General features: G+C 42.1%; 1 protein-coding gene across 1 annotated transcript in view; it reads right to left on the bottom strand.

Moving 5' to 3' along the window:
• The window catches only part of LOC124545529 (diacylglycerol lipase-alpha), a 454,063-nt gene that overhangs the window by 298,084 nt on the left and 143,957 nt on the right, over positions 1-12,022 (bottom strand). The window contains exon 8 of the mRNA XM_047124477.1: positions 2,915-3,117. Coding sequence (XP_046980433.1) covers positions 2,915-3,117 — 203 coding nt within the window. The remainder of the gene's footprint in view (positions 1-2,914; positions 3,118-12,022) is intronic.

Here is a 12,022-nt window from a genome sequence, read left to right on the forward strand (position 1 = left end):
GTTCACCGACCCAGGACGTCAAAGTTGAGCAGTGGTTTCAACTAACCAAGCCACGTCATGTTGTGGTGGTTCGCTTCGGTGGTTTTCTGTTGGGAAGGTTTTCCGGTGAGCAAAACCGAGTGCTTCTACCGCTGAGATTTAGCCGCCATGCAGTGCAATTTACTATTTTAGTCGACTACGATTTTAGTGCACCAGTGAAATTTTCTGTCTTGTGGCCATTAGTGTTCTGGTTACCTGCCCTGGGCACTAACGTAATTTCAGGCAGCGTCCTTTCCTCACCTGTTGTCGCTGTCCAACATGGTGTGTAATTTTGACAGCTAATACATACTCCATTGTGGATTATCACGTTTGTAACATTGCCTGTTTGAGTTCTCGTGTACTGATTGACGGTAGGCAAGTCGTTGGGTCAGTCGGTCCCTGGCTGTCCCTTGGTTGGGTTCCGATGGATCAAGTGTAGTTGGGCTCACCTGTCTCACCTATGTGAACGAGGGCAGACCGACCTCCCTGGAGGCCTTCTGAGTGCCACCGGTGTTTTATTATCTGTTGTCAGCTATTTAAAATTTTAGGCTTATGGTTATTTGTTTTGTTTCTTAAAATTTTGCAAAATTAATTTTTAAATTTATTTTTCAAGCTTAAACACTGCGGCCTTTAAAGATTATGGAATATATTTTAAAGTTTTGAAGTTTAATTGTGGCCCTGAGCCATTGGTATTCCACCTGGCAAATGTTGCTTCTTTAAATTATTTTATTGCTATCTTAATTGGATTTTTATCTTGTTGATTTTTACGATTTCTTGTTGTTAAACATGCTGGCCTTCTACCTTTAAAGGTCTATGGTAAGTTTTGAAATTTAATTGTGGCCCTCAACCATTTGTATTGCACTTCGCGTATGTTGTTTTTTTAATTTTTTTTATTGCTATCTGAATTGGATTTTTATGTTGTTGAAATTTCTTGTTGGAGGCCTTCAGCCGTGAAAGAGTTGCATTAGGTAAAGATTCTGCTATGTGCCGCTTTGGTTGTAAAGGTTATTAAATTACAATAAATGACAATTAGGAGCAGAAACTGACTTAAACCCTTGGCCCTTTCCACCTGTTTTGCCCAGCGGGTTTAGTAGGCGTCTCAGGCTTGGTGCACTGCATTGACACACTGGCATTCTGTCCAGGATTAAAGTCTGATTTAGTTCTTGCATAGTTCGCCGCCTGTCCTGTTTACCAGTCTGCCTAGCATACAGGTGCAACATGTGTAACGAGGGGTCTACGCCAGACCCCACGACGTCTGGACGCGGTTTCACCTCGCTTTCGCCACGTGTCGAAGGCACCCACCACAGCACTCCCAGAACGTCCGACAGGTGGTGCAGTTTCCGAAATGGTCGTGCCGGACCTCCGGGCCGTCACTATCTGCCCTCAGTAAAGCACAGACAGATCGCGCCCCTTCCCCATTCTACACACGCTCACTGACAGTGCACGCACCGTGTGTGTATGACTACCGGTCGCTCCTCGGCAGGCGGCGCTACTATCACCTGGATGTGTTTATATCGATAGTAGGTCTGTGGTCACGATGTTCTGCCTGATCAGTGTGTTATGTACATTCTGTACGACCACTATTTGTGACGATGATGAGTTACTGCTGCCTGTGAATGAAGGACACGGAGGTCACAAATGCTGATCACTTAGCTTGGAGGAAATGTGAGCCCGCTGTAAACAGAGAAAACGGTGTGGTGAGTACAGATGCTGGTGGCTGAGGTCGTACTGAACATGGGGTGCCTGTAAATGGATATAATTACCTGGGGAGGTACGAACGCTGGTGATTGACGTGGTAGTGAGAATGAATCACCTGTAAATGGAGAATATGGGTTACATATTCTGGCGACTTACTTTTTAGTGAACACGGTCCACCTGTAAATACAGAAAACGACATGGTTCAAATGGCTCTGAGCACTATGGGACTCAACTGCTGAGGTCATTAGTCCCCTAGAACTTAGAACTAGTTAAACCTAACTAACCTAAGGACATCACAAACATCCATGCCCGAGGCAGGATTCGAACCTGCGACCGTAGCGGTCTTGCGGTTCCAGACTGCAGCGCCTTTAACCGCACGGCCACTTCGGCCGGCCAAAACGACATGGTCATTAAACATTTTGGTGATTAGATTGCAGGAAACATGGACCACCTGTAAATGGAGAATATGACATGGGGATTCAGATGCTGGTGGTTTATGTTTCAGGGAACATATTACACCTGTACGTACAGGAAACGAAATGGAGGCTACTGATGCTGTTGATGCAAGCTGTAATGAACGTTAGACTCACCTAGATCGAGGATATGACATGGAAGTTTCACGGGAGATGGGACAGCTGTAAATGGAGAATATGATTTGGGGATTAAAGATTCGAGTGATTTAGGTAGTAATTATCGTGGCCTATCTGTACATGGAGAATAAGACATAAGATTACAGATATTAATGAATTAGTTTGTAAGGAACATGGGCCACCTGTAAATGCGGTAGGGCTGTATGATATAGGAGTTACTGAAGCCGAAAATGTAGGTTGTTGGGTATATGGACCTCAAATGGCTCTGAGCACTATGGGACTTAACATCTGAGATCAGTCTCCTAGACTTAGAACTACTTAAACCTAACTAAACTAAGGACAACACACACATCCAAGCCCGATGCAGGATTCGAACCTGCGACCGTAGCAGCAGCGCAGTTCCGGACTGAAGCGCCTAGAACCGCTCGGCCACAGCGGCCGTCTATATGGACCTCACATAAAGGGATATGAGAGGAGGCTTCAGAGGCTGGTGGTATGGGCAGCAGGAAACCGTGACAACTGTCGAGTGCTGACATCTGTTGAGCAGTTGTGGAAGGTCGCGCTGTGGACAGGGTGCACTGGTGGCGAGGGGAAGCGTCGGCGCTCACCTGATGGAGGCGCAGAGCTGGCAGACGCCGGTGGCGCTGTAGGTGACGAGGAACATGGGCCAACCGTAGGCTGCGAGCGCGAAGTGCATGTAGTGGACGGCGTCCTGGAAGCGGCCCAGGTCGGCCGCCTCGGTCAGCGCGACGAACTGCGTGGCCGGCGTCACCGGCACCCCGGACAGGAACTCGTACGTGTCGTTCCTGCGCTGCAACACCGCCGCCCGTCTCAGGACACCTCCCACGCCCCACGTCCCGCGTCAGGCTGCAGCGGGCGCGGCAAACAGGTGTACGGGAGGCGTTTGAAAAGACCGTGCAAAGTCCGAGAGGTGGCAACACTGGCGCGTATCGAGGTCATGTCTAGTTAGTAGCATCTTTGGAAGGAACGCACACCAAGTTTCAGCCATATTGGTCTATTTCTTTGTGTCTGGCATTTGTGTGAATCAAGGAAGTCGAGTGCCTGTCAAAAAATGGACGAAAACGTATTTCATGTGGTGATTAAACATTACTTTATGAGAGGAAAAACGCCTCAGGAGACTAAAGAGAAGCTTGATAAACATTACGGTGACTCTGCACCTTCGATTAGAACAGTTTATAAGTGGTTCCAAAATTTCTGGAGTGGACATACGGTACAGGTGATGCTGAACGTTCTGGACGCCCTGTGGAGGTTACGACTCCAGAAATCATTGACAAAATCCATGATATGGTGATGGATGACAAAAGAGTTAAGGTGCGTGAGATTGCTAGTGCTGTGGGCATCTCTAATGAATGGGTACATAATACTTTGCATAAAATTTGGACATGAGAAAGCTATCCGCAAGATGCGTTCCGCGATTGCTCACGCTTGACTAAAAATGGAATCGTGTGAAGTGTTACAAGCATGACTTGCAGCTGTTCAGGAAGAATTCGCAGGACTTTAAGCGTCGTTTCGTCACTGTGGATGAAACATGGATACATTACTATAGTCCTGAGACCAAGCAACAATCTAAACAATGGGTTACCAAGGGAGAATCTGCACCAAAAAAAGGCGAAGACCATTCCTTCGTCCGGAAAGATTATAGCCACTGTATTTTTGGATTCGCAACGGATAATCCTCATCGACTATCTGGAAAAAGATAAAACTATTACAGGTGCATATTATTCACCGTTTGAAAACCGCGCTGCAAAAAAAAATGCCGGCGACTGGAATGCAAAAATGTCCTTTTCCATCACGACAATGCACCAGCACACACCTCAGCAGTTGTGGTCGCAAAATTGATGGAAATAGGATTCCAACTCGTTTCACATCCCCCTGTTCTCCAGACTTGGCTCCCTCGGACTACTGTTTCTTCCCCAGTTTGAAGAAATGGCTGGCAGGATAAAGATTTTATTCAAACGAGATAGTGATTGCAGCAACTAATAGCTATTTTGCAGGTTTGGACAATTCCTATTATTCGGAATGGATTAACAAATTAGAACAGCGTTGGACGAAGTGCATAAGTCTAAAAGGAGACTATGTCGAAAAATAAAAAAAGTTTATCCCAAACACGTACGTAGTTTTTATTTTTGCACGGACTTTTCAAACGCCCCTCGTTCAGTCGACATAGGGAGGCTATCTGTGCTTCAACAGCGCTCCGGCTGGCAGCAACAAGCAACACCGGCCACCACACTTTGTAACGCCAGCACACTGACACACATTAGTTATGTGGAAGCGACAAAAGGTTTGTTTTGCATTCGAATCTTCAGGTCTTAAAAATTTATTGTGAAATGTGTTCGTTTACGTTGGACCTCACGACAAGTAGGCATGTGATGAAAATCAGCACATTATAAAACGTTTGTCATTGCTGAGTTTTTACTTACATGACAACTTCCCGTAAGGTCCAATGTAAAATGAACGCGTTTCACAGAAAGAAAAAGATATTTAAGACCTGAATATGTCAGCAAAGTCTTCCAAAACTGGCTATATTAAATAAAGAAATATGTTATGCGATCTAGGGTAGCGTTCCAAAAGATTGGAGAGGGCACAGGTTATCCCCGTTTTCAAGAAGGGACTTCGAAAAGATGTGCAGAACTATAGACCTGTATCTCTAAGATCAATCAATTGTAGAATTTTGGAACACGAATTATGCTGGAGTATAATGACTTTTCTTCAAACTAGAAATCTGCTCTGTAGGAATCAGCATGGGTTTCAGAAAAGACGATCGTGTGAAACCCAGCTCACGCTATTCGTCCACAAGACTCAAGAGTGCCATAGACAGGGGTTCCCAGATAGGTGCCGTGTTTCTTGAATTTCGCAAGGCGTTTGATACAGTTCCCCACAGTCGTTTAATGAACAAAGTAAGAGCATATGGACTATCAGACCAGTTGTGTGATTGGATTGAAGAGTTCCTAGATTACAGAACGCAGCATGTCATTCTCAATGGAGAGGAGTCTTCCGAAGTAAGAGTGATTTCAGGTGTGCGGCAGGGGAGTGTCGTAGGACCGTTGCTATTCACAATATATGTAAATGACCTTGTGGATAACATCGGAAGTTCACCGAGGCTATTTGCGGATGATGCTGTAGTATATCGAGAGCCTGTAACGATGGAAAATTGTACTGAAATGCAGGAGGATCTGCAACGAATTGACACATGGTGTAGGGAATGGCAGTCGAATCTCAATGTAGACAAGTGTAACGTGCTACGAATACATAGAAATGAAGATCATTTATCATTTAGCTACAATATAGCAGGTCAGCAACTGGAAGCAGTTAATTCCATAAATTATCTGGGAGTAGGCATTAGGAGTGATTTAAAATGGAATGACCATATCAAATTAATCGTCGGTAAAGCAGATGCCAGACTGAGATTTATAGGTAGTATCCTAAGGAAATGCAGTCCGAGAACAAAGGAAGTACGTTACAGTACACTTGTTCGCACACTGCTTGAATACTGCTCACCGATGTGGGATCTGTACCAGATAGGGTTGATAGAAAAGATAGAGAAGATCCAACGGAGAGCAGCGCGCTTCGTTACAGGATCATTTAGTAATCGCGAAAGCGTTACGGAGATGATAGATAAACTCCAGTGGAAGACTTTGCAAGAGAGACGCTCAGTAGCTCGGTACGGGCTTTTGTTAAAGTTTCGAGAACATAACTTCACCGAGGAGACAAGCAGTATATTGCTACCTCCTATTTATATCTCGCGAAGACACCATGAGGATAAAATCAGAGAGATTAGAGCCCACACAGAGGCATACCGCCAATCTTTCTTTCCACGAACAATACGTGACTGAAATAGAAGGGGGAGCCTACAGAGGTACTCAAGGTACCCTCCACCACACACCGCCAGGTGGCTTGCAGAGTATGGATGTAGATGTAAATGTAGAGGTGTTGAACGTTTTTAGCAAGTAAGAAAGATGCTCCTTCAGTATGTTGTAAATGAGATAATTCAATCTAAATAAAAAAATATTTTTCTGAATCACAGATCTTGCCTACTGTATATTCAAAGAGACTCGACAGGTTGGTTGGTTGATTTGGGGGAGGGGATGAAACAGCAAGGCCATCGGTCCCATCGGATTATGGAAGAATGGCGAAGGAAGGCAGCTGAGACAGCTTTCAAGGGAACCATCTCGACATTTGCCTGAAGACATTTCGGGAAATCACGGAAAACATAAATAAGGATGGTCGGACGAAGGTTTGAAGCAGAGAGGGTAATAAGGAATTGTCAATTGTCAAGACGGTACAATAATTTTCTCTTAAAATTATACGAGAATCTCGACGTATTTCGAATGTAGGGACATAAACCGATATTATTTATCACCTAACGGTATCCTCTGAATTTGGAGAGTCATATCATTATCGTGTTCTGATAAAGCTGTTGTTAAAACATTACATCACTTGCAGGTTTCAGTACATCATTTGTGCAAAACTGAATCAATGGAAAACAGAAAAGGGAACTGATCAGACAAATGTATATAAAGTTACTTTATTTTAAAGGGCAATGAGAGCCTTTACTACAAATTGGCCTCCTTAATGAAGAAACATAGTCTCAACTATATTTTAATGTCGAATAACTGTAGCCCTAGGTAACAGAACACTATTTATTACTAAACTTGTCAGTTACTCTATACCATAAACGTGTTTAATTTTATTTATCTCTAATTCTATTAACATTGTAACAGAAATGTTATACTGCCAGTAAAGATCTGATTTTGTGCCTGTTCACATGCAATAATACGAGGATTTAGATTCATTTTATCCATTAGCAAGTGGTTCTTGAAAGCTTCTGGCTCTAAAAACAACGATTTCGCTTGTTAACCAGTAACAACTGCTTTTATGCAATGAGAGCAGCAGGTTGACATAAAATTTGTGCCGTACTGTAGAATGTTGAATCATACAATAAGTTACACAATTGTAACAATTTTAACCCAAATTAATTATCTTAAGGGATCTGGTAATTGCTCTTTTACGAGGTACAAATACCCAAAAGCAGTATGACATAAAACATGACAGACCTGTTTTCCTTTGTAACTGCTCAAAGGCATGCGACGACAACATAAACCTAAAAAAAAAAAAAAAAAAAAAAAATAATAAAGGAAAAAAACTGCTGATATATCTGCAATTCTCTTCAACAGTAACGGTAATTTTGCCTCTGAACGACGTTTTTAAATGTTCATTCAGTCGCCTGTCGTTTTTACCCCATCAATACGAACGATCTATTAAATGCACCTCTGATAAATGACTCTGAGCACTATGGGACTTAACATCACAGGTCATGAGTCCCCTAGAACTTGGAACTACTTAAACCTAACTGTTGTGTCTAGACAAGACAGCCTAGACACAATGAGAGGAAGCCGAAAGGCACGCGCTTAAACTCACGCAGGCTGGCGTGAGGTCTGAAACAGGATACGTAATGAATGCTATAAAGAAAAGTACGTAGCTTCTGGAATACTTAACTTTAATCCACATTTGTAGAACATCGCTCTTGATGATACATTAATAGTTTGTTATTACAATGAATCTCTCCATCTGCAGCAGCTGTTGTAATGGAACTTATTGGTATTTTAAAAACGTATAGCATATCAGTCGACTCTATACATTTGCACTTCTCAGATAATGCGCTTGGAATCTGGTTATTGCTGTAAGTGATAGATTCATCACGAAAACAACCCACAGAATTTGACTAAGTAATTCCCCAGTATAGCCTTCGTCACACGAATGACAAACCATCAACGAATGTAGGTAGTCGTCTGTGGATTTTGAGAAGTAGGACATTCGCTCCTTGAAAATTAGCAGCTGGGTCGTGAGGCAAACCTGAATAGCTTTCGTAGTTGATTTGGTATCAGTGTTCCCTGTAAGGGGAAACACTTCCCAACTTTTAAAATCACTAGAGGAAGCGGCGACCAGACGATTATCCATGTTGCTGTGTAGAATGTACGAGACTGGCAATATACCAGTAGACTTTAGGGAATATATCGTCCACGCAAACCCAAAGATAGGTATGCAGAAAACTACGAGAACCGTCGCATAATCATCTGAACATCTCATGCATACAAATTGCTGACAAGAGTAATATAGACAAGAATGAAGAATTAATCGAGGAGTTGTGTAAGATGACGATCAGTTAGACTTTAGGGAAGGTGAAGTCAGCAGTGAGACAATTCTGATGTTGCGCTTGACATTGGAAGCAAGACTTGAGAAAAATTAGGTTGCTGGATTTGCCGACTAGAAAAGGCATTCGATAGTGTGAAATGGCGCAAGACGTTCGAAATTCTGTGATAAATAGGAGTAAACCGTGGGAGAAGACGGGTAATATACAATATGTAGAACAATCAAGTGGGCAGAATAAGAATAGAAGATTAAGAACGAAGTGGGCGGATTGAAATGAGTGTAAGATAGAGATGCTGTCTTTCGCCGCTACTGTTAAATTTATACATCGCAGAAATAACGACGGAAATAAAGGAAAGACCCTAGAGTTGGATTAAAATTCAGAGTGTAAGGATATCAATAATAAGACTCGCTGATAACATTATTATCATCAGTGAAAGTCAAGACTTACAGGCTCTGTTCAGTGGCATGAGGAGACTAATGAATACAGAATATTGGTTGAGAGTAATTCCACGCATAACTCAAAACAAAACAACAAAATGCTTGTGATCGTAAAGTTTCTAGTTTCTGTTTACCATGAGGCGTTACGCAACTGTACAATCGGATGTAGATGGTTCATGAGGGCGTTAATTATGTTTTTTAAGGAGTTTATTCAATTATGACAATCATCTCACTGTATCAATTATATTCAAATTAGAGTGCACATATAAAAACTTCTGATAAGTTTAACTGAAAAAAACCTGTGTACTATTGTCGAAAGAAGAAGAGGTTAAATCATTACACGTAGTAGAGACTGAGATGTTTGTAAAAATAGAGATCCATTATTGTGGATTTAAATGACAAATTTACTATGTCTAGACGGTGTTCCGGTAACAGCGTGCAAAAATGTAACAGGACGTACAGGATGCTCCACAGAACAATTTGACGTAGGGAACCGTAGTCGGAGAACCCATCTTAAGGGGATACTAGTAATAAAATCACATTACTGTGTACTTCTTTATTTACATTAGTTACAGTTAACTGCAAATACCATAGTTGACACAATGAACGTAGTATTTGTGCTGTATCTTACAAAATGTGCTGAAACTGACGGCCATCAACCTCAATGCAAGCATGACATCGATGAACAAGATTCTGACGCATCCTGACAAACATCCCTGGTGTGTTTCGAATCACATCACAGGCAACTACAGTTCTGGCAACTAATTCCATCTCCGTATTCAAAAGGGTCTCATACGCAAGTGACTTTAGACATAGATACCATCACGATCAATAAAAGGCCTCGACAGTAAACAGCACGATTTGGAGGAAATCTGGACGATGAATCCTTTGTTGGAGTAACAATGCGAACCTTGGTCCAAAGTCAGTCACAAGCATCGCATGGACTCATCGTGCGTGATATGGTTGTAATTGTTGTTCGTGGAGTACTCGCCACACGCTAGTATGTGCAGCGCCACTTTCACGTACAATGCGACGAGTACTTGTAGTGGGGTCCGCTGCAACACGTTCCGGCACCTCCTCTTCAAAATCGGGTGTGCGAGTGGACCTCATGTCGCCAGTTCCCTCGCTTATGCTTTCCAATGAAAGGTCTCAGCCATTCGTCGATCGAGAGAAATAAACGCTCGTCGTGACGGATGATGCCTGTACAGCCTTTCAGCAGCGAGAGCGTGTACATGACAGTGAGTTCTGCGAAACTGTAACGGTAATATTCTAACGCACTGCACTGTATGTCTCTGTACAGGACTGAGTAATGACTGGGTCTGTCGTTGATTCATAGCGCGCTCTGTTATGGGATAATGTAAATACGATATAACAGAGGAAGGAACACACAGAAAATGTTGTGGGGAAGGCTAACCAAAGCGTTTTATTGGTGGGACACTTAGAAAATGTAACAGATCTACTAAGGAGACTGTCTACACTACGCTTGTCCGTCCTCTTTTAGAATACTGCTGCGCGGTGTAGGATACTTACCAGATAGGACTGGCGGAGTACTTCGAAAAAGTTCAAAGAAGGGTACCACGTTTTGTATTATCTTGAAATATGGGAGAGGGTGTCATTGAAATGATACAGGATTTGGGCTGGACATTATTAAAAGAAAGGCATTTTTCGTTGCGACGGAATCTTCTCAGGAAATTTCAATCACCAACTTTCTTCTCCGAATGCGAAAGTATTTTGTTGACATCTACCTACATCGGGAGAAACGACCAACACGATAAAGTAAGGGAAATCAGAGCTTGTACGGAAAGATATAGGTGTTCGTTCTCTCCGCGCGCAATACGAGATTGGAGTAACAGAGAATTGTGAAGATGGTTCGATGAACCCTCTGCCAGGCACTTAAATGTGATTTGCAGAGTATGAATGTAGACGTAGAGCCACCTTACGGGTAAATAAAATAAACAGAACCCGCATCGTGACTTCCTGGAAATCAGACTCGTCCTCCTTGGCTCCTTGCAGGAAATACACAATGTCCATGTAAATAAACAGCACAGTAGTGTAAACTTGTACGCGTATTAATTGTAAATAAGTTGGGAAACAGTAATGCTAGGCAAAGCAGTAGACAAGTTTATATCTCCTTAAGCTGGCTTCTCTGACTCCAGGTTCTGTACCTCAAATTTTTCTGTGGAGCATTCTCTATGTTCTGTTAGACTTTTGCACGCTTTTATGGAGAAACCTTATATACCGGCGAGCAAAAGGGCCAGACAATGTGTGTAACATCTATAGAATTTCACGTGTATCTGGGCGATGCGCTATGAGAATGGACACAGTTAGATGCAGGCATTTCGACAGGTGGGACATATAACGGATCTTTTACGTTGGGATAAATTTATTTTATTTTTTGTTAGATGTTTTCGTTAAATAACTGAATAAATTGTAATTTGGAATAATTTAATTAAGCAGAGTAGAGAAGATAAAGTCAAAGAGATGTTCATTGGGCGGACATTGTCGTAATGTAACGTCATTGCGTTGTTCGGTTGTTAAAACAAGTCGTTTGTGTTCCGTTTTGCTGTCCGGTCGTACGCGTATCTGAAAGGAATTAATTCGGGGACTAGAATAAAGTTTCACATAATAGTTACGATACGATGTTCCGACAAAAGGGGTTAACGTCAGCGTTAATTTGAATTGTGGACGACAGGATTAGTTTTGACAGATACGTGAAAACGGACGTAACGAAAGTTGTTCGCATATCATCCTTGAACGCGACTTTTTATTTAATTAACGATTGCGGGCTCATTAAAAGCTATTATCTCATGATTAGGATCAGTTCCTCTTTCCTCCTAGATAGTGATCATTCATTAACATTTACGTCATAAGAAAAAGGATTATTAATAAAAGTGATGTTAAATGACAATTACGTGTTATTCCGTTAGTGTATATCTCTGAAATGGCATTGATATATAGTTTGTGTTAAATACTGAACTGAGATAGGAAGTAAATCGAAATTAGTGAACATTTGATACTGAGACTATCGAAGTAGAAGCGCTTAAGGTTTCTATTCTCTAAAATGCCAAAATAGGTACGAACTTTAACTCAATAGTTGACATTATGTA

Source organism: Schistocerca americana, chromosome 8 (assembly GCF_021461395.2).
Source record: "Schistocerca americana isolate TAMUIC-IGC-003095 chromosome 8, iqSchAmer2.1, whole genome shotgun sequence".
NCBI lineage: Eukaryota > Metazoa > Arthropoda > Insecta > Orthoptera > Acrididae > Schistocerca > Schistocerca americana.